At 36.2% G+C, this 24398-nt stretch overlaps 1 protein-coding gene across 2 annotated transcripts in view; it reads left to right on the top strand.

The window, feature by feature from the left end:
- CACNA2D3 (calcium voltage-gated channel auxiliary subunit alpha2delta 3) overlaps window positions 1-24398 on the top strand; it is a 449302-nt gene that overhangs the window by 327550 nt on the left and 97354 nt on the right. For both annotated transcript variants that reach the window (XR_008973242.1, XM_057417633.1), the window contains exons 15-18: window positions 5187-5258; window positions 6018-6098; window positions 10437-10511; window positions 22373-22456. Coding sequence is in view for 1 of the 2 variants with exons in the window: in XM_057417633.1 (XP_057273616.1) it covers window positions 5187-5258; window positions 6018-6098; window positions 10437-10511; window positions 22373-22456 (312 nt within the window). In the remaining variant the exon portion in view is untranslated. The remainder of the gene's footprint in view (window positions 1-5186; window positions 5259-6017; window positions 6099-10436; window positions 10512-22372; window positions 22457-24398) is intronic.

Raw genomic sequence — 24398 nt, 5'->3', positions numbered from 1 at the left:
TTCTTGAACAAAATGTCTTTGCAGAATTCCTGTGATAAGGTAAACTCAGGGTTTTGTTTTGAAATGCACAAGGCTCATGTAAACATGCTAACTTCTTGCTATTCTATGGGGAATAAATATCTAACAGAGTAAGGAAAATCTGAAAGGACAAGCACTTAGTATCATACTGCATATAATCAGAGCTCTGTATTGTTTAGCATAAAGATGCATTAGTCTGCATGCTGATGCTAGACGTTTAAGATGGTTAGTGCTTTTACGAATACAGATCTAAATACATACAGGAAAGTATATGTAAATATAAATATTTATTCTATAAATAGAAATAAATAATACAGACCTGGCTCCATTTGCTTTCTTGAAGAAATTACTCACTAAGAAAGTGACTGATACCTGTAACAGCTTTTAAAAAAAGCCATGAGTAATTTATTGCATGTTTTTCCATTTTGATTTTGCTGTCCAAATTTTTTCGATCCTTCTATTTCCTCATTTAATTTTCATTTGGCTAATTTTAATTTTCTGACTGAAGCATGTGACAATGCCTTAAACATTGTGCTTGAATTCTTATATTTTATTTGTGTTAGTGTCTTTCTGTTTCCAGTAATCCAAACCCAAGAATTTGAGGAAACTGGAATTCACATCCACTTGAGAAACAGTGAAGTACTTCAAAAATTGCCAGGAACCTTAACAAGTTTGTCTATGCGGATGCATTGAAGTAGAATTCTAAGTTAGTGCACCAATACCATTACTGGCCTAAAACTCTTCAGACTGTTTTTCAGTGATTACTTCATGGTTATATTTTGCCAATATTCTTAAAAAGGCATCAACAGTTAATAGCTGTCTAAAATTTTTAGAGGCCTAATGAAATTAAATGCCCAGGTCCTGGCAGAAGTCAGTGGTATTCGGAATCTAAGCTTCCTGGAGCATCTTTGAAAATTTAATCCCTCAGAAATCGCAGCAATATCTAACAAAACTTTTATTTGAGACTATTTTTGTATTATTCCACCAATCTTGATTTTGGTTTCATCTTATACCCTGCAGGATGCTGTACTGTATCTGGGAAGTGTTTAGATGGATCTGAATGCTACTTCCTATATTATTTAATTTTACAGCAAAAAATGCTGAGCAAGTGAGAAGTACTTCAAAGCTTGTACCTTTTCCTTAGTTAACATCTGCTGGTAGCCTCAAGTTTTGGATCTTGCCTGTGGAGCTTTTATTTCTTTGGAGGAGTGGGGATGAAGCAGATTTTGTTTCTTTGCCTTTTTCTTGATATTGTGTAAGTACTTGAAGGAAATAAAAGTGCAGTAATTATTAAGCTGCTAAACAGGTAAGAGACAGGATTTTAACGTCAGTCAGAGCCTATGTGTAACTAATATGGTGCTCCATGTAAAGCATAAGTTTGGCACTTAGGGCTATAAAGATCAAACAAATAGAAAGGAGCTTGATTTGTTAATACTTAGACCGATGTGTGAAGAGACATTATTAAGCATTGGAAAAAGTACTAGAGGGGAAGAAAAGAAACTGAGGGTTATCTTTGAGAATGAAACAAGAATTCAAAACACTGTTGCAGGAATTGAAAATTATTAGTGGCTCTGCATATATACCTAGATAAAGTTCCAACATTGGGTGAACTTTGGTCCAAATTAATCCTTATTTGTGAACACAGTTCGTCTGCCAGCGACATTTTGTTTCAGCAGAAACTATACACATAACAAACAATCAAGTAACCTTAGCATGTAGCTTTAAACAATTTTGAATCATCAGACTCTGGGGAATTATTATGCAGAAAGCATACCTCTGTAAAAATGGCAGTTACTATTAGTGTTAGTTACTTCTAAGAGAATGGAAGGTCAAAGATGGATAAGGTACGGCCTATTTAAAGATAGAGATAAAATTCATGGTGCTTCTTTTTTCAGTCATTCCCAAGGACTCTTCCCTGAATGTAACTAGTAACCACGCATCTAGCAATGTTGTTGCATTATGTTAAGTATAATCCTTTTTATTTGCCAATAACACTAAAAAGCCTCCTGATTCTATGTGTAACCAAGTTATTTGTTGCCTGCTTAGAAAGATGTATTTTGTGCTTATTGAAAATAATAATCATTCTTTAAGATGTTTCCTATAAGGAATGATTGACTACGGTATTTTCTTTTTTCACATGCCTTCATAATTCTTCTGTGAGCCTTTGACTTTGTGATGTCCAGTTCATGAGTTTTGGAATCATTGTCTGCTTTTTCTTTTGGGGAAAAACAAATAATAATTGAGTGCCCAAAGAGTTTGTTATTAATTACACAATAATATCAACTGCTAAGTTTAGTATATTCAGAGTATATACCAGAGTATATATCATTTATATTGATTTTGCTATTCTGAGTTTGTGATATCTAACATTTTTCTTTAAGCATTAATCATCAGCAAATACTAATTAGAAGTTAAAAAAAAATCCTAGCCAGACCTGGGGATATCAGTGATACATGTTTGTTCTGAATGTAACTAATATAAGCTGAAGTTTTATCAGTGATTACAGAGCATATTACTGGCTTTTTTCCCTGAGGATCACTAAATTTTTCAGACAGTTGCATGAGCTGTTACAGAGTTCTTGTACATGTAAGAAATTGTCAGACTAGCAAAGCAACAATGCAAAATACCTAGATCATGGCTTCCTCTGCAATTTGTTAATGGATTCTAGCATTAATTGTCTTAGCAGAAATACCCAGTGGCTGGCATTCTACCATTTCAAAGTTATTTCTGCCAAAATGTCATTGCCCAGGGAATAAAGGTGTGCTCCTCCGCAGCAGGTAATTTCTCACCATCTAAGAATTCTTGTGAAGCAAATACTGCAGCTTGAAATGGTGGCTCAGTGAAACATTGCAAATACGAGTCATCTATCATCCAGTTCTTTGCTGGCCACTTAGGGAAGTAGCCAACAACGTCTTCATCTGCCAAACAAATGAAAAAAACAAAGAGGCTGGACAGTAACATTGCAATTCTATAGAAATGATTGCAGCAGCCAACCCTTGGTGGTACTTGTAGATATCATAATTACAGGGCAATCATTCTCTTCATGCTTCCGTAGTTAGTTTTGAGAGTTAATGACCTGTTCTCTCAGAATTTCCCAGGAACTCCAGGCTGTTGGTTTTTTTTCTCTATTTAAAGAATTTCAAACACCCTAAAACTTTACTGACAGTCCCTTGGCTGGCATTCTATCCAGTAAATTGTTTCTGGTAATCTCTTGAGAGTGAGTGGAGTCGTAAGATAATAGTGATACTTGACAAATACATAATGTCAGATAACAACAACCCTGGGCAATCATATAAAATCTCTAAACACTCCAAGATGTCACCCCATAATCAGCAGAATGCTTTCTCACTTCCTGGCGCACATGTGTTTGGGACTGTCATACCACAGAAGGCTCTTCTCCATAAAAATCATGTCAGTGTGCTTGACTGTACTACTCTGGCCAAGGAGAGCAAATTTTTCACTAGTTCCAGTCGCATTTGACTTTCAAGTGCACCTCCTGAACTCCCAGTGTTTCACAAAGTTGCTGGTTTTGCCTTTCTTTGTTTTCTTTCTGTTCTTGTTGGTTGTTTTGGTTTTTTTACTGTTGCTTAATTGATCAAGGATTCTATCAGGGATGGAAATATCTCTTCTTATTAAAAAGAAAACAAACCAAAAAAAGGAAACATTATCATAAATTGGTTCCACCTCATGTCCCTATTGATTCTTTATCAGGCATAAACCTTCTTGATTCTAAACCTTATCTGTGTTCCTGTCTGATGTCTGCAAACATTCCTCCCCACCATGAGATAGTGCCATGCTTCAGGAAATATATTTGTTTGGCAATCTGAAACCCTCCTGAAGCAGACTGGTAGCTGCAAGACATTTAATGTTCTAGATTTTATTTGTCTGATTTGTTAATGTGAAACATGCTTCATAAAATATCTTGGTCATAATATGACTTGTGTTCTGAAAGTCTGGGGAGCTGATAGCTGTTGCTTCATCCGTAACAAAAGTTTTGTTAACAAAAAATAAAAATCACAGCGATTCTCAAAAAAAAAAGAAAACAGCACAACAAAACAATTCTGCCTGAGTAAAGAAAATGTGATGCTGATGTAGGAGTAGTAGGAGAACATCAGTTACAATTGGGCATGACTGTCACCTACAGTATTTCTTAGGAAGATTGTCTCTATTGCCTTGGCTAAACACAGATGCAACAAAGCAGACTTTAGTTGTGTTCTATGACATCTCCAGTTGTGATTATAATTGGATATGTCATGCTTTTAAATGTTGGATAAGCCGCTTGAACTTTAAACTTCTTCCCAAATTAGTGGGGCAGAAAAGAGTTTTAACAGTATCTCTCAATTTCCTTCTTAAGTTATCTTCCATGTGCAGATGGTGAAGATCTTTAGGCACTCAGAGCTGTGCTGGTCTTGAGCATCATAGTTAGCCTTTGCCTTATGGAAAAGATGTAGTCTGGCCAGAGGGAGTGAAGAGACAATAGTCTGAGCAGTGTCACTCTCCTGTGGCCAATGATAAGCATTCTACATGTTTCTCTTGAATGGAACGAAGGTCAGGAGATCTCTTTTCTCCTGAAATTGAAGAAGTATATTGAAACCTGATGTGCAGAATCAGCTAATGCTTCATGCCACCTCTTTGCACAGCAAACTGAAACTGGATGGATCAAAGATGATCCTGAGATCCTAACTGGCTGTCATCCTTTCTGCCACTGTGTTAACTGACGAGATCTCAGTCTGGACCAGAACAAAGTGCATGCAACGCATGACCTCTTGTTCCTTGCTGGGACAAAATAGCCTAAGGCAATTTTGGCAGAGATGACATTGGGAAAGATGTAGAACAGAGCTCTAGCTGCTTTGCTACTGCACATGCTGCTTCCACAATCCACATTTCAGCTCCTTCGTAACTCTCATGGGAGACTGCAATAGAAATGAAGATGAGGCATCTTTCCTGCCAATGCAGATGGTGGGGTGGGCAGAGCTGGTATAGCTGAGATGGGGCTTGGGCTGGGCTGGGCTGCACTGACGGCAAGTCTAACTACATAAGCATCATTTAGATAAATTGCCTTTTAGATAAATCTCATTTAAAATGAAGAGAATGTAATTGAAAAATGCAATCACATGTCTGTAATTGTTCCTTAGTTCTTAGATATAATATTTCTTTTTCAAATATAGCTTGCTGATGATCAGGGATTGGTGTTGATGACAACTGTTGCCATGCCAGTATTTAGTAAGCAAAATGAGACTGTAAGTACTCAAGACTATTTCTGTCATGTGATAATGGTGTGACTTAAGTGAAGTTGCTTTCAGGGACCTAATGAGATTTTAGCCAACTCTAAAAATTTTTCTAGTCATCTTATTTTGTCTACAGTTAGTAACCCTTTGTTAGCATGAAGATGTGGACAAATAATCCCAAATACACTCTAGAAACCATATTAAATAATGAAAACCTATGCCTAAGAGAGAATCTCAGATGATGCTAGGCTTGAGCAGTTTTTTTACTTCTATATTACCATTTTGTAGTAAATATTCTATATCCTTTTCTTCTTTGCACTGATATGCTCCTATTTCATAGGCTGAGAATTTAATTTCTATATTATATATATATGTTTACTAATTTAATAGGTTAGTAAGAAAATTACATGGACTTTCCCTTAATGCTTATTTTTTCTCTTTTATTTCTCAAATGGCGGGAGAAATTGGGAAAGAAAGGAGTAACAGTGTTTTTAATTTAATTTGTGTGAGGAGGTTTTCTGTTGAGGGACTCAACAGCTATCAAAAGTTTACATGCCTTTTCTATGTGAATTGCAGCTAATGTAGAAAGAAGCAATATTATTGATTAAATTACTATTTGATCAGATGAGTTGTGCCAGCATCTGCTTTTCCCAGTTTTTAAAGGATTTATCTAATGTCTGTTCACTTCTGCAGAGTAGATGCAAAGTGAAATGAGCAGTGAAAATTCATTAATATTGTGATTCTGAGTGCATCTTTTATTGTTCTTTTCAGAGATCTAAAGGGATTCTTCTGGGAGTAGTTGGCACAGATGTTCCAGTTAAAGAGCTTTTAAAAACTATTCCAAAATACAAGGTAATACACAAATGATAATGTCCTTTATACTTAGCTAAATTATAATAGCTATGATATAGCTTTATTTATATATTTAGCATGCTTATATTGTTTATACTGATGTAGTTCCAAAATTTCACTCATTTTCCTCAAGAATTCTAGCTCAGTAATGTCTGAGATCAAGTGCAAATCAATATATGGCTTGATCTTCACATTTTTGCTCTAGAAGGTAATACTAAATATTTTCCATAGTAAAATCAATGAAATGATTTAACCGTGCAGTATAAGCAGAATACCATACTAAATAACCAGAAAATCACACTGAAAATTTGCATAACTTCATATGAAAAGGGTACAAAAATCTATCCTTAACATGTCTTTAGGTTTCAGATTCGACTTTAGGAAGAAAGTCTTCCCTGTGAGGGTGCTGAGGCGCTGGCACAGGGTGCCCAGTGAAGCTGTGGCTGCCCCATCCCTGGCAGTGTTCAAGGCCAGGTTGGAAAGGGTTTGGAGCGACCTGGTCTAGTGAAGGGTGTCCCTGCCTGTGGCAGGGGGGAGTGGAACTAGGTGCTCCGTAAGGTCCCTTCCAACCCAAACCATTCTATGATTCTTGTCTCCATAACATGTCCCAGCTTAGTTGTCTCATTGAATTAAAGGAAGTGTCACATTTCAGGAACTTGTTGAATTTCCCAGCTAACCAGTTTAGTGGTTCCTCCTCTCCTATCAAGTACTTGCTAAGTATTTTCCTCTACTTAGTCTTCCAAAGTCAGAGACAATTCTACCATAAAATTCTTGCAAAATAATTATCATAAAGATTTTCAAAATTTGATGTACTTCATCTACTGTGAAATGCTTACAACTCTGTCAAAGTAAGCTTCAGGCAAATGCAAAAATATAATTACTTTTCATTTAAATTTGATGCAATATATTAGTATTTCACTACTTCTCTGTGTCTGAAAGGCTTTACCATTAGTGCTGGTTTATTCACAAATGAAAATTAAACAAATGTTTTCCAGTTAATTCTTAGTGGATTTTTTTTTGCTTTTTGCCAGACAAATAAGCACATAACACAGTATCATAGACAGCCTTTAGTAAAGAGGCCAGCTATTGGAACAGCTACATTTTGACATGTACCCATACTGAGCATAAATTTGTTATGTCATTCTTTCCCTTTAATTTGCTGCCATGCTCTCATATACTGATTTCTAAGAGGGTGGAATAATAAGCTGATTTGTGAGTGCCTTTGAATATTCGTAAATGTTTTGTTTTGGTTTGTTTTTTTTTTAGGCCTTCTCCTATCAATTATAATTCTAATTTGAATACATTAGCAATTACCAAATTATTTTGTAGATCAATTAGCAGTAACTGGAAAATTTAAGTTAAACAAGAATTTGATAAAAATAATGCATAAAATGCTGGCAATCACATTGATAAGGTGTAATGGAGTAATTTCAAGATGTAGTGGAGTAACTTCCTGGGATCTGGACCTTACTAGGTTTGGTGCTTTGCCAACACAGAACAGAAAGGCTGCCCCAGTTGGAAAAAAGTTTGTAGACTGTGGGAAAAGGCAACAGATATCTACACACTGGTATAAGAACACAGAGACACTTCTGGTCAAGATAAATAATGGAGAACTGTCTCAGTGCACTACCACTGTGAAATGCAGCTCATATTACACTTTCGGGTATGCAGAAATACAGAATCAGTAGAAGGTAGAAGAGAAAGGAGCAAAATCTGGAGCAAAGGAAGTAATCTTTGGGACAGTCTTCTAAGGCGTCATGGGTAGAACAAGTTTTACTTGTAATAAGAAGGAACAACAATATTGTAGTAACAGCAGAAATAAAATTTTGGTGGTGCATGGCTGGATAGAAAAGATAATATCACAGTGATATTATTCAGAAGTCATCTTTATGGTTTGGACATAGTATGAATACAAGAACCTACAGAGTGTGGGGCCTGAATTGCAGCAGCGTTACAGTGATTCAGAAAAGGAGAAGATGGGTAGGAAAATAAAAATTTCTGGTTTTGTCATATGGCGATATATTTTTTAAGACTTAGTTTTCTGTGGAAGTAATATATGATCCTCTTTCTGAATATTAGACATTTTATTTGAAGGCACTTTTTATATTGCTGGGTGTAATACAAGAGAGGATTATTACAGGAGGCACCAATATCATGCAGTACACTTAGGTTAGTGAAATCACTTGAGTTATAACTTCCAGTCTCACATACCATAAACATTTCTGAGCAGTAAAAAGACCATGCAATTGCAAGAGCATAATCACCCCTGGGACCCATTCCTGTAGAGGCAGCATGCGAAATAAAATTCACACAGGGATATAAAATGATTGGTTGGAAATGGAATTCTGCTGACCTGGAATTCTCTCAGCTTCCATGAGATGGATTTTATGCCGAGGAAGATGAAAAATAACAATAAGTATTTTCAGCAGTCATTACCTAGACTAAACTTCCCCAGATGCCAATGGCAGTTTCTCTGAATTAAGGTAGGGTTGGATATAGTAATACTTAGTGTTCATGTGGCATTTTACAGCAGTTAGAAAAATTTTTTGTTTTTGAATCTGTCATTTAGAGGCAAGAGCTCAAGGTTCAAATTGGCAATACTGCTGTAAGAGGTAGTATCTCTCAAACTGAAGCATTTTAAGTGTAGAGAGTGTGCGGTTTCACATATTGCACAACACACAATAAAATACTACCTGTGGAGTCTGGATATGCTTCGAATAGGCAAATATTTTTTTTCCTCTAAAATATACCACCCACATTGGTTTCCTTACCTAACTTGCATTGCTTGGATATCATTCCGCAGTTACCAACACAGACAATTATACTTGAGATCTGATATTTAGCCAACAGCTAGTTCACTTGTGATACTATAATAGGTAAAATATTTCCACTGCTATTATTTTGGTTATCCCTCCTTTATGAAGAGGTGCCAAGAACATATCACCTTCTATTACTTTCACTGAAGTTTACTGCTTCAGGAAAACCTCTAATTTATAAAAAAATTTCTATATGGCAGTTATAGTTGACCATATAGAATCATTCACAGAAAGACAGTATAAATCTACCTGGTATGTTTTCCTCCATGACCTTGCCATAATATCATACTCTGGTTTATATTTCCAGAAAATTACAGAAGCCTTGCTGTCCTGCTTGTCCCTTAGAAATTATTCTCACTTGTCAACTTTGCTCACATTGCTTTACACCAGACAACCTCCTAAGGTCCCACTTCAGCAAACAATTTAAGGATGTACTGAAGCAAAATAAAAAGCATTTTGGTAGTGAGGAATGTAAAGAAAATATCAAAGTAAGATAGTTCTGGAAGTATTTGTTTTTAATACCTCAATGGAATGAGATGCTTAAAGATATATGGGTTATTAAGTTACTTCAGAATTGAAGAAAATGGGTGAGAAAGCATAATGAGATGTACTCTTTGCATGGTAAAAGTTACATACTAAAGCTGCCTAAAGATTCTACATTAGCAGCAAACTTTTATGCTAAGAAGGCATGTTTGAATGATCACATGAATGGTTTGAAGGTACATTTACTGCATTCAGTGGGTACAATCAATTGTGCAATAGGCATATTCTTAAACGAGTAGTATTGTTATTTAAATAAGTACAGTGCTAAATTTAATTATATATACTGTTAGGCCTCATAAAGCATTTCATTGCTCTCAAATGATCTCCCACAGTTCCACTCGCTACAAATCCGTAAACTTACAAGAGTTTCTTTAGTAGAAATAAGCCTTTTCTGTGGCTCCAGATGACCTTGAATTAACAGTGAGGTAAATGCCTTTAAGACTAGAAGGTGTAAATACAAGATATGATAGGCCACTGCTTACTTCTGTAACTGTACATTCAGTACCACTGATGTAAACAATTCTTTTACGGTATGTCTTGAACAAGTGAATTAAGTTGAACTTAGCCACTCCTGGCTGTATGTAGATTTACTAAATTCCAGTACCCCTCCTGCTTTGGCGCATGCTGTGGTGCATGTCACATGCTGTGATGTCTAATATACATGTGCACATCTAATTCAATCTAAAGCCTGTAGAAATAAGTGCCCTAAATAGCAAAGCATGTGTGACACTTTGAAATTGTGCTATATGCTGAATTCATCACAATGACAGGTTCTTATTTTCACCAAATGTCAGGGATCAGAGCTTTGCATATGTTAGAATGAAATACTATGTGGGTAAGGGTTATGAATGCCAGCTTTAAGCTCTGGATAACTAAATTCTTGCCTGAGTTTATTTATGTATGTATGTATGTATCTATTCATTTATTTTGGAATTTACTGGAGACTGTGCTAATTAGTGTTTCTCATTTATTCTTACAGTTAGGTATTCATGGATATGCTTTTGCAATTACAAACAATGGCTACATTTTGACTCATCCAGAACTTAGGCCTTTGGTAAGAAAGCTATTTACTGATGTATTTTATTTAGCTATATATGCTGCATTTGTTTTTCTTTTAATGTGAATAGATTAACATCAATTAAAAAATTAAATACAACAGACCAGTTCATGGTGCTTTGTTATTCCTGGTAAATTTATGTCTTGAAACAAAAGTTACCATGAAAAAAGTCAAGGTAGATAAATAAACAAATTGTTTCTGCAAAAGATGCAGGCCTCCATTACAGCAAAATAGCAAAGCCAGAAATTGCTATAATTATGTTCACTTTACATTGAAGCAGAATGTTCTATTGCTATGTAATAACCCCTATTTGTCATGTTAAAGTGTTAAAGCTAATTTAATATATGTGCAGAAACTTCAATAAAACATATTCTTAAGCAGAATAGCTGCACAAGGGATTTTTGTACTAAAAGAGAGATAGGAGCAAATTTTACCTTTAGTTTCCCTTATCATCTTGTTTGCATTAATCACAGCAAGAAGAATAGATTTGCCTGTTACGCAAATGTTTATCAGCTTAACACCCCAGAGAATTGGTACATTCTTGATCGCATCATTGTTTAGGAACAGCATTTGCAAGTGTTCCATCACTATCAAATCTTAGCAAAGCATCGGTATTAGTACTTCCACTGCTGTGTACACATGGAGGCCATATGTATTTTTCACTTCAAGCAGTGTCTGATTTCAACAACATTTTAGTAGAAAACAGTACTATTAATTGGATTGATAATTTCATATAAAAATTACATTATAGAAAAGCATGATTTATTAAGTCATTAGCATATCTGATGTTTTCATTCAGCAAAAGGATGTCTTTCTAAGACTTGGGCTAGGAATTACACACTTCATTAACATCTGTGTTTACACTTACTGTTTCCCATTTATTTTTTAACTGGAGTAGAGCTTATGAATAGTTCAACAGGGGGACTTCCGTGAATGGAAGAACATTTTCTCAGTAACATCACTCTAAAATGAACAGAGCAAGCACAGTACCTTGGAAGGAACTTTAAAATAAATGATTTGTCCATTTATCCATTCTTCCATGTTCTTTCCTTTTCTGACTGAGATGACTTGCTGAGGTTTGTCTGGTAACCACGAGAGAAGAGGCAGGAATAGGGGCTGTGTAAGACCTCCTTAGAGCACCTGAATTGTATACAAAGATTCTTAATGCACCTTCAGATCTTTACTGCAGCATCTTCGCTGCTTTACCTCAGCCTGCTTGTCCATACCAAGTGACTATTTTTTGTAATTTTGCTGTTATCAAGCTGGACCATAGAAAGGATCTAAAAATTGCTTAAACAGCTGAAGTTACAAGTGCACTGACCAGATCTAAAGTTTGACTGTCATAGCATTCTGTATCTTTCCCAAAAATTTGCTATTTCAAAATTTATATTAGACCAGTTATGTTAATCTACCTTAGTGGTTAAAACGCTGCAATAAATGTTGTTGTGCTTTAATGTAAACTTTTAATATTAAACTTTTCTTTTTTGGTTGTGGGAAATGTGTGGGGAGCAGTCTTCAAAATTAGCAACTACCTTCAGAATATTTTTTTCTTAGCTCTGTATGTATTAAAATCCATGTATTTTTCAATATTTTTCTAAGTTGCATATAAATGCATTGTTTTTTTATAGCATTCTCCAGTTTTCGTAATACTAAGGTCATGACTTGGTCTTGATTCCTAAAATGCTTTTGAAATCTTCAGGTATCACAAGTACATCTGGCAGCCTATATTTGCAAGCCGTAGTAATATATCGTTGAAAATTCCCTATGTACCTCACAAGAGTTTGACAATACATGCATTTGATGTACTGTCTCTGTTTCTTCTGGCAGATTACTTCCTTCAAAAATATTAGTATGTATTCATTACAGAATAGCTATTTTAATAAACAGAAGGTAATGAAATCCAGCAACAGAGGGCAGCTTTAAGTTAGACTGACAAAGGGTGTTACCCTCTTTCCTTATTTCTGTTGTGGTGATGTGTTTTAATGAGGGAAAGGGTGGTTTTCTCTTACTACCCCTCACGTAGGGTGCACCTTGTGGGCACTTATTTCATTACCTTATACAACAGACGCATTTTAAAAATACAAATGCTGGACAGCAGCCTGTAAGCTGTCAGCTGCGGGGAACTTGTGATATATTCACGATCTGTTCATTCCTTTTTTTCTGGAAGAGTAATTTTTTAAGTCTGGGTTCTGTCAGTAGTGTGTAACTGGAATCTTCTGTTGACTTCAGTGGAGTTTTTGAGAGCGAAGTGATTGCTGTCTTTGGCCCTTAGACTAATGTTGCAGGCCGAATCCTGCTACTGTTGTAACTAGTGGCAAAACATTCCATGAAATCTGTGACAGTAAGTATGTGAAGATACGCATGTAGGACTGGAACTGGATCGTTCACCAGGGATAATATCTAAAATTATTTGGGCGGGTTAGAGTTTACATTCAAATTACTTTAATTACTGACCTGATCCATGCTGGTTTATATTGCGATTGTATTTTCCCGTGGTGACATAAAGCTAGAATACTCGTAGACTCCAGAGTTACTAACGGCAGCGGCCATATATGTTAGTTCTGAAGCTGACACACTGCTTTTTAAGGAACTGTCTTATGGGACACTGAGCAGACAGGCAGGATAGTAAACAGCCGCTGAAGAAGAGTGTTTCCTGTTGCACCAGATTTTTATCTTACCCTGACCAGTATATTTAATCATTTGTGCTGATTACCCTATTGGGTTTATGTTTAAAAATGTTTTTCTTGGAGATTTCCTCTGTTTCTCCTGCCTTTTTTTTTCGTTGTTGAATAAACTTGGCTTTCAGTTAGGATGACTGGTTGTGTGCACATGGAGTAACTGGAGGAAGAGGAAGAAAAGTCCTTTCTAGATACATTCAGAGGTACTTTCACACGTTTAAGACAGTTGTTGAAGTAGCCCCCAGACTTCTAACTCCGTGCTGGCTGTGGGTTTTCAGGGGTGACTCTTGCCATGGAGGGAGCAGAAAGAACCTTTGATTACATTCTTCTGTTACTGGATCGATGAGTCTTGACAAATAACTTAATAAATCATGATAATCACGGAATAAGGAATCCCATGGAAATTTGCTTTGGAGAGTGAAAAGAGATAGCTTTCAAGGCCTTGCCAATTAAACGATCGACTGTAAATGACGCCTATTTCATATACACTGAAACTCTTGATATTATCTCCCTTCCTTTTGTTGCCCATCTCCTTCCCAGGCCGCCTTAGGCTGCTCCATCTTGTTCCCCCAGCGATGACCGGCTGCCCTGTCAGTGACCTACCCCGGGGGCCGCCGACACCGCTCCGGAGCGCTCCCGAAGCCATGAGCCGTGCTCTCGGCGCTGGCTCCCGGCCCCGGCCTCCGCCGGCTCCCACAGGGTGGGCGGTGCTGCCGGGGCTGCGCTGCGGGGCGGCCGCCATGGGGTGGCGCCACAACACCGCCGAGGGCGCGCCCTCCCGCGGCCCCGCGCCGCCCCCCCGGCGGAGCCGGTGTGTGTGTGTGTGTTGCAGTTACTGCTGCGGTTAGAATGCAGAAAGTCTATTGAGATTTAAGTAAAAAAAAGCCTTTGTCACAATTCTGCTGTGTTTCAAAGCCTTTTTGGGGGGTTGGGGGTTTTGGGTTTGGTTTTTGGGTTGTGGTGTTGTTTTTTTTGTTGGACGGTGAATGTGTGCGTTTTAAACGGTTTCACATTCACACCGTTCTTAGGGTGCATTTCCTACCAAAACTACGCCCATGGTACGCAAGACACTATGGCTGGTGGTAATGACATTTCGGTTTATTTGGGTTTTTAATATTGCTATATCAGGATGCTCCTGAATGCTGCAATTTGACTAAATTCTGGATTTTTACCGAGTAGTGTTTTATTTTTCCATGAGAGATTGTTTTAAACAGTATGATGTAATTTGGAATTTTATATTTAGTGTAAAACCACACCTTACTCTTTAGGAAAAAAAAAAACAAACAGAATTGTTTGGGCGTTCAGAAGTGAATTTTGAGATTTTCAAGGCAGTAACTTGGTTTCTGGGGCTGCTTGAAACATGTACATGACGACAAAGTCTTTCCCAGCAGTGGTTATGTGTGATTGAATTGCTTGCCTTTCAGGATCCTGTTAGCACTTGCAGTGTGCTAGGTACTACTCCATTAAATTTTAAAATGCATAATGTGTCATGATGATGTTACATTTAGCCAAAGAAATGAGCTTACTGTATGTAAAGAAAAAGTAACAAACAAGCGATAATATACTTCTAAAGTACACTGAAGTACAGTATTATTATTGTATTAATTGTGGCTGATGGCTCATTACTGTAACTGTCATTGTGTTGTCTGTTATGTGTTGGTGCCAGAGGAAAACTCTTTTCTTTGGAAAGTGTAATGGGATTACAGAGAAATTAAGGAATGATACTGAAAGATGAGTGTCTGCCACAGTCAAAGAATGACACCTTCCTGAATCTTATCTGGTGTTAGGGGTTTGTACCCTTGCCTCTCAGTCCTAATATTTGTGTGGTTTGAAATGAATAATAGCAAGGTTGCAAGTAGATTTTGTGAAGACTGTGGCTTTTTGATTCATAGTCAGCAATGGAATTTATAGTTTTATTCAGGGAGTAAAGAGGGATTTCGTTTTCAGTAATTATTAGGTTCATTTAGGATAGAATACTTGAACTTCCTGAACAAGGAGCTCAAATTCCTAAATTAAACATGCATTTAAAGGTAAATACCTGTTACAGAATAAAATTGCATCTTTTATTCAGATTCTACCTTTTTTTTTAATAAATGTAAACTAAAGAATGTGGTATGACTTACGAATTAATCTAATAACATCCATGATGACTAAGGATTTTCTAATATTTCTGAGTTTAAACCAAAATTCTCTGTCTCTCTGAGAAAATTGAGGAATGTATTCATACTCTCAGTATAAGCTCTGTAAGGCTAGTAGTAGTGATTTTTCAAATGGCTGTACATGAATGCTCTTTTTATCACTCTAAACCGATTCATTGCTTTCTTTAAAATGATGCACATCTTCATTTAATTTGACTAGTTTTAATAGGGAAAGTTACACACAGAAATCAAAGCCAATGCATGCATCACAATACCCTCACCAAAACATATTGGTGGTTTAGCTGCCAAAGTAACCATTTTAATCTCATAATGTTGACTGTCACAATATATTGTATTAGGCTAAAGGACCTGGAGTATTTAAAGATTGTCAGATCAATATTCAGTTCTTTGTAGCTGTAAATTCTGGGGGAAAAAAAACCAAAACAAACCTATTTCTCCTAACATAGAAAAACAGAGAAATCCAAGTCTCAGGGGATACATTAATGCCCCACTTAAGCAGTGTTAGCCTTTCATAAGCAGCAAATCTCATTTCTCTCTGGGGAGTCCCGCCTGGAACGTAAGATAACCTACACTTACCCTTGCTTTATTCAGCGACTCCATAAAACTCTACAGCTGTAGCTGACAGGAGAATATTTAAATGATTTGAACAGTGTAAATGCCTAACATTCATTTAAATAACTGAAGAATGCAATCACTTGAATGCCAATGATTATTCCTATTGGAGTTTACATTTCAAAAAAGACAGCCCATCTGAATCCCTGTGAGAGCATTAAATTGCTATCTAATTAGAAGCGCAAAATTACATATATTTAAAAGATAATTAAAGGTTTGAAGGCTGTTGAATAACTGGTTGTACATATAAATGAATCACTGAAAATTTATTAGCAATATGTGAAGCTTTCTTTTATTCTTTGCTTTCAGCTTTGAAGTTAGGTATAACTGAGCTCATGGGTTTAAGTCTGGTAGTATTAAGATAAAGGCAGATGTTTTTAATTATTTCTACTCAACCCCCAAATAATTATAAGCAGCTGCCAGTTTTGCATAATCCCAAATGATAAGGTCCTGAAAATGCAAATAAAATCTTAAATGGAGGGATTGTTTTTTTCAGTGGAGGAAATCGCATACATGTTGCATTGCTAAGCAACTGCAATCCACCTGAAAATATGAGCTCAGCCCATGTACTCTGTCCAGTTTGTAGGTGTATTTTTGTATTTACTTTTACCTCCATATATTTCCATATTTTGTTATATCAGTTTAAACATTACTGCACCATTTGTAATGCGAACATGGGTTATGAGTAGGCACGGTAATTTAGATACATCTGACATGAGAATCATTTTTTTCCTATTACTTTGCAAGATAGTTCTTTGTACACAGTACATCAAATTGATCCTACTTTTTCAGTGCCTGGAAACTTAGAATTGCATTATTCTCTTTTCTCTAGCAAATGAAATGGCTTCTGTTGTCAGCTTTTCTCTGCAGTATTTTTGCAAATTTTATGTTGTGGCAGTTTTCCCTGCCATCTGGCCTGAAAAATCAGTTCAAGATAACTGTTTTCTACTGCCAACCATAACCTAGGAATTTCTTGATTAACAACTTAATAGGCTTGTCATGAAAGTCTGTCTTTGGAAAGGGAAGTTGTTCTTCCTAAGAAAATCAAGATATTATGTTTCTAATATTAAAATCAGGAGCTTTGTGTAGGAAGCAACTTAGTTTTGACTGGACACCTGTCAGTGTTCTACATGTTCAAGGTTAAGTGCACATCAGTAAAAGGTCATCTGAGGCTGCAAAATGAATGGAAATTGTGAAATAAAAGTATCACAGAAGACAAATCAGGATCATGTGAGCAGGAAAAAAAATCCAAATTAAATAAAGAGCTTAAAAGCCAAGCAGTAGTGATTTACATTGCGATAGGATGCTGCTTCACATGTATCCCCAGGCAGAATGTTTTGGATCTATGTAGTTCATGATGAATGAAAGCTCAGTCACTTGGAGATGTTATATAAACAGTTGAATCAGGAAAGGGAAATTTGCTGTCGTTTTCTCGTTTGGGTATTATTATTATTATTTTTATTATTATTGTTTCTTTGTTTTGTTTTGTAATGTCAAAGTATGAATCAATCTATTGAAGTGATCTCTTCCCCTGTATTCTCATGACCTTTTCTATTACCTTATCTTTGTCCCATACTATGTAAACTCTTAGCATTTTATGATAGAAATATTATTTTATTAATGGACTAATGTTGAAGGACTTAATCCACATTTAAAGAAATTTTCAGTTTTGAATTATTACAATCATTGCTGGAAATTAGGAAGGAAGCGCCCCTGTCCCCTTCCTTTCTGTGCACATTACAGAAACAGATGATTCTGCTCTGAAAGTTGGTGTAAAGAGAACTTTCCCCTTGCAAAGTGTCGTGGTTTAAGTGTGACCCAGTACCGATTTATGCTGGGATGGATAGCTGATAAAGTTCTCAGTATTTACTATTGCATTGACCATGTAAAGTCAGCTGCAATGCAGTTTCCATTTCAAACAGCTGCAGTCTTTGCATTACATCAATTGGAGCTACACCAGAGAACAAACTAGTGATGTTAGTGTCCAGAATCTTAGAGAAGGGAAGTACCTGAATAACTAGCTGGACCAGGGAACTGCAGTAATGACTGTGTATTCAGTCTGCATCTGTTTATTTAAAACCATATGCAAAAATGTGTCATTTTAGATAATGATGCTTTTCCTCATATATTTGTTCATTCAGCGTTTCCTATCAGACTGGAGATAAGAATACCTTTACAGGACGGCTTGATGTCAGTTACATGCAATTGTATTTTGTATTTAATTTTGTAGAATTCAAGTTCAACAAAACATGTTCGCATATGTGCAAGTTCATCTCTTCTAAACAAAAGAATTGGGATAATTCCCAAATCCTTTTTAGATTAATGCATTATCCTAATTTTGTAGTACTAATCCAAAAAGATGAAACTTAATCAATTGATGCTATGTTTTAAAATTGGAGGCATTTTTTTTAGTTCCTGATTCCTTTCTTTTGTATATAGGATAGAAGTTTGACCATGAAGAGGTTTCCTTTAGAATTATTTTAACTCTTTAGCTTTTGGTTGTTATTTAGTACATACTTTATCACTATAATATTTTCTCACAGATGATTCTACAAGTGTGGCTAAGCAAGCTTGCTAAAATCTATTGGCACTTCCAAGACTGCTATCACAGCAACTTCCTCTCTCCTGCCTCCCCATTATCCAGATGGAGCATGTCTGAGAAACTCCAATCACCTTAGACCCAAGGCTTGCAGCTGTTAAGATGTAGCTTGCTCCCTCTGTGATCAGATTGCTACACTCTGACTTTCTAAACACGTGGCAGGTCACATTCAATGCAGATGGTTTGGGACTGCTCATGTTAAAAAAAAAAATAAAGAAATAAAATATCAAAGCAGAGAGTTTAATAATGGCACATGTAAATGCTTGTATATGGGGTGGTGAAAAAATGTGACTCAGTCTTTAAACAGTACCTGTCACATGTTGCTTGAATCAACCAGTGGTATAAGAGTTTGGCCAAGCCTCAAATAAAAGATACTGAGTAAGATAAAGCTCATTCTAATGACCAAACAAAATAGTTTCCAGTGTTTTTTTCCACAAACAAAAATACACTGGACCTATCATGTAGTTTTGAGCAGACAAAAAGATTCTTTTTTGCAGTCATGATAGCTAAAAATTTTCCTCCTACACTCCCTGTTCTCTCGGAGGTTAACTGCTGCATATTATCACTGTACTTTTTATACTGGCCAAAGCAGATTAACAGCACACAATTTAAATCTAACTCTTTTCCTCATACACTTAAATCAGAGTAACTTGGTAGAGATCCTAGTTTCTATCTTTCCCAGTGGGTCTCTTAATAACTTGTTTCAGTGCTTTGTAGTAATCTTGCAGATGGGTTTGGCTTCAGCCTCCAATCAGTATGTTATACTTAACCCAGTAGTCTCAGAGATAAAAAGATTAGGTTTGCTACCGGAGAAAAAGATACAGACAAATGCCAGTTTTAAAAGCTGATGAGTTGCTTCTATGTCCATGTGTAACTTTTACTAAGGAATTAATGAATCAATAAAACTAGAAAGAAGCTAGAGAAGCATGGCCAGTTGAACAGTAGTGTTATGAAGTATTTTGTATTTGATCCACTAGCATTTAAGTTTTAGGCCCTACTTACATAAGCATAAAGATATGTAAATTTACTGCTGGGAATAAGGTAGTATCTTCATGAAGATAAGATTTGTGAGCAAAGTTACCCAGATGTACAAATAATTGCTTTTTTTTTTTTTTTTTTTGTATTCTGTCCTTGCTGGAAGTTTTTTTTTGTTTTCCCTGCCACCTTTTTTTTTGCACCATAACTTAAATCTGCTCTTACTGAATTCCTGTGTAGGCAATTGAATGATACCCCTAAAGCATAATAGCTGAATTGAAGATTTAGGCATCTCAGTACTTTACTAGTTCCTGTCCTAAACGTGTTAAAGAACTGCACTTTCAGTTCCTTTCAGTGATTATAGAGCCTAACCTTTGCTTGAGTATTGGGATTTTGGCTTTGTTTCTGCATATTTTAAGGCATGAATGCTTCCAATTCTGGCTTTGCTGCAGAACTTTGAATGTTTTATCCAGCTCTTCCTTTGATTGCTTTTGGTTTTGGTTTTTGCTGTTAGAGTGCAAGGTGTGGAATCTGTATGATTAAAATAGATACAAACCCCATAACCAGTATTATGCAAATGGTTTGCCTTTTATTTGAAGCCTACTTCTGCTGTCAGACACAAAAGATCAACTCCTATTGTCATAAGTAAGGATTTGCACATGTGTCTGAAAATGCAGTATAGCCCAGAAACTCTTCAACATCTGTGTGTAAGGATGTAATTAAATATTGGAACCAGTACAGGAGTTGTTTGCTCTACTCAAATGATCCCAGCTAACTTCTATGAAACATTTTTCAGGTCTCAGTATTTCAGAGCTTGCCTGTAACCATTTCTATACTAGAAGGATTAAAACAGATCAAAGATTTGCTTAGTTAATTGGTGCAGCTGCAGAGAGTAGACATAGTTACTTCTAGTAGAGATAAAAGATAATGTTGATATAGCTGCAGCCATAATGAAAGGCTTGCTAAACATTAGCTACAAAAAATCAAGCCCTGCTAATGAACCGGATGTTATCCTCTCATATTTTATTCTTGCTAACTATATTGGCTGCAAATTTTGTACTTTAGTATTTGGATATAGTTATCTCCTTCAATATCAAAGCTGTCATGTAGCAAGAATTAATGGTTGTGCTGAGCTGCTTGAATTCACAGTCTAGTGTATAAGCATGTGCTGAAATTCTTTACATTTCTCTGCCCATCTGTTGAATACCATTAGCCCAGAAGTAAATAACCTTGTTGTTACAAGAATTGTGGCTTCTAGTGGAGAAGAAGGGGCAAGAAAAAGCACCTGAAAGTACTTTTCAATTGCATCTGCATGAATTCTCAGAACTTAGTCTAAGATTTACACCAAGAAAGTTGCTAGCATTTTTGTTGTTCAAAAGAAGAATGCTAATTGAGTCAGGATTTTATTCCACATTCCCGAAATAATAATCTTAGAAATAATTGAAGTATCCAGGTTGTTATGAGCAACAATTAAGGAGGTTCAGTGAAGCCTGTGCTGGAAGAAACTTTAAAATGCTACCAATATCACAAAATCTCTTTTCCAATAGTCAGTATTTTTAAAAGTTTGCTGTTCTTCAGGAAGATTTTGTCATCCCTGGCTTTAAATACTGTGGTCTACAAAATCAACTGTGGATTCACGTCCGAATCTTTTAATTTACGGAAGAGAAAAGTCAGGATGGGAATGACCTTAATGCTCAGAGAGCAAGTTTTTCTTTGGCCTTTCTTGTTTCTCTGTAATCTGCAGAATGTGATTGAAAGTTCCTGCACCAGTGGCCCCAGTGATAAATTGGCTGTTTCAAATACTGACAGGTTTGGTTTATAGTATAGTTGGTCCTGCCCTGAGGGAGGAGAATTGGCTATATATACTGCCTTACAGGTGCATTTTCTATGCTTCTATGATGCTGTTGCTGGGGATTCACAAGAGCAATTTGGGGATTCCTTACAGTATCCCAATGGCTCCTGTCATACTTCATAGAAAGACTTGTGGTTTTCCCTCCTGTTTATACGCATCGTAAGAGATAAAAGACCACATTCACATTATGTTGATCCTCTCCCAGCTTTATTTTTTTCAAACAAATTATCATAATTTTTCTTAACCATTCAGATTCTTTATTCATAGATCTTTTTAAATACTTTTTTTTTCTTCTTCCACCAAGCAAGGTTTTTGTTCTTACGCTAGTTGGCTCTCTGATTTTCAATGTGCAGCAGAGGGCAGAATTTCCTATGTTATAAACACCTTGGTGTCAAATCAATTTGTCACTAAAATGTTTTAAATGTTTGTGATTTACAGCGTAACAGTGTCTAGTGATAAAATCACATAAATTATCATTACTGTTACTTTTTCTCCCATGAAGTTGTAGTTAAAATGTAGTATCAGCAAATGTTAACACCATACTTCCCAAGACTTGCATCTTATCTTGTTTAAAGAGAAACGGGTAAACATTTTGTTGATAAGATTATAGTAAATATCACTTCCTGTACAGCTGAAAGAGCTAGTTTGAGATATTTCACATATAAACTAGAAGATCAGTGTTTCATGTGTTCTCCATGTGGGAAGAAGGACATACAACTGCCAGGTTTGAATTCCAGTGCGTCCATCAAGAAAAGCTTTGTATTACGGCAAGAGATCATACAAATAATCGTGTGGTGTCGGTTTTTAGTACATGGATAACACTCATGAAGCAATACGGTGTACTTTGTAGGAGTTAAACTGCCTACTGTTATGTGTATTACGTACAATCAGCATGCATCCATCAAATTTTTAATATGTTCTGGTGAAAAATCTATATACATATAAACCAGGATGTGCTAAGTATTTCACCTTTTTTATGCCAGTATGAAGAGGGGAAGAAACGAAGAAAGCCCAACTACAGTAGTGTGGATCTGTCTGAGGTCGAGTGGGAAGACAGAGATGATGTGGTAAGTGATGTGTTTAAAAACCCTGTCAGAAGACATTGTTGCATCCCACTACCTGGAAACTGTTTAAGTAGTCATTAGAGAGGACTGCTTTCAGAAAGGAAAAGGCAATAGACCCTTTATTCAGAATTTTATAACTGGTTTGTATTGATTCTTCCTTACATATGCATTTACTGCAAACAGAGACTCTGTATCTTTGATAAAGCTCAGTACCCTTGCATTCTCCATCCATCCCATTGTGTATTTTTGCATAGTGCTAGAGAAAGGAATAGAATATCTCTTTAGGACTGGCACAGACAACTGCTGAAACTGAAATGAAGGAATGATTTTTAACTTCTTTCCATGAGTTCCCTCTTTCCTTAATGTAAGTAATGAGAGCTGTTCTCCTTAATGTACAAAATCTAAAAAACATCAGACGAATAAGCAAAATTGGATTCTTTGACCTCTGTTCTGAGCACAGATTCAAACTCCTAATTTCAGACATATGGGTAGCTGCAGAAGCATGTGTTCTATACCTATCAGCTGTTATGCACACAGTCCATTCCGTTAAACTAATTTTTCAATGCTCCATCTACTCTGTAGTTCACTCTTACCTTTCAGCCTTTGCCTTTTCTGCAGTACTGTATCAAAAACTTTCCTTATGTCCATGGCTTAACCTTTGCCTGGTCTTTCTGTTACTTCCTCAATAAATCTGATTTGTTAGGCATGATTCGTTTTGTGTGAATCAGTGCTGACTGTCCTTAATTAAATTGTAACTTTCCAGGTGTTCCCCCTTTCTGTCCTGTAATTTAGTTTTTCCCATAGGTCCCCTACTGCTAAAGTCACGACTTTGTGTCTGTATTTTTCATAGATGTCTCCTCAATCCCTTCTCAAATATCAATACTTTGTTAGCTTCTCTCAAGTCCCTTGTACTTCTGCTTTTCCAGAGAGGTTTTGAATATATCCACTGAAGGTTCCCATGTTTACTTTGTCATGTCCTTCTGAAATCTGGGATGGATCACGTACGACTGTCCCTGGAGTCTTGTCAGTCTTCAGATGTCCTAATTTCTTGATCCCTGTTCTGACATAAGTCTGTATTTTCTTTCTCCCTTACAAAATATATATCTTACGTTCCTCCCTCTCTCCCCCCCATGTCTGTTTCATCGGGTGATAGATTATCCTCATCCTCTCCTAGGAGGCCATCTTACTTCCTTATTTAAAGTTTTGTGTTGGAGTGCACAGTCAAACTTTTAAAAATGTTTCTTTATAGCTTTGTGCAGTTTTCTATGTGTACTCTATTTAAGGCTTCCTCATTAGATTTTCATATACTGTAGCAGCCTTCTGCAATCTTGGCAATCACATTGACTTCATATTTTATACCTTGCCTTTTATCTTTGATCACGTATTACTCAACCAGTTCTCTGCAAATGACCTTTAAAATTTTCCTCTCTCCTTTCAAATGTTATCACTGTAGTTAAGTACAGCTTTCAAACCTTCATGATTTTTATTATTTCTCTTTTATCTGTTTTTCTTTTTCCATTTTTATATCTTCCAAATACTTTTCTGCTTAATTTTTAAAGTTTTAATCCCCATTTTTCATCATATTTTAGTAGAAATTCAGAGTTTTAGTTAATTCCTTGAATAATACCCATCAATGCTAATAATTCATTAGTGCATGCCTGGATAAGCAGGCATTCTTTGATAAATAATCCACCAATAGGTAGGTTTTGTAAAACAGCCTACACATCTGGTGTTTGTTGAGTAGTGACCAAGTGTTATCTGAAAAAAACAGCAAGTTAAATATTCTAGAAAAAGGTGTTAACATTCCAAATGTTGTCCTAATACTTCAGCAATGACACAGAAGTGGAGACCTTCATGCACATATCTAAGTAGAAAAAATGCAATGTCAAACAAATAATATTTTTACAACTATTTTTAAAAGTGAGGTATGTCATTACAAGTTTGT

Source organism: Pezoporus wallicus, unplaced genomic scaffold (genome assembly GCF_028554395.1).
Source record: "Pezoporus wallicus isolate ANWC-B61680 ecotype Strahan unplaced genomic scaffold, APGP_CSIRO_Pwel_v1 contig_8542, whole genome shotgun sequence".
Taxonomy (NCBI): domain Eukaryota; kingdom Metazoa; phylum Chordata; class Aves; order Psittaciformes; family Psittacidae; genus Pezoporus; species Pezoporus wallicus.
Note: the sequence above shows the minus strand (reverse complement) of the source record. Positions and strands in the feature narration are given on the sequence as shown.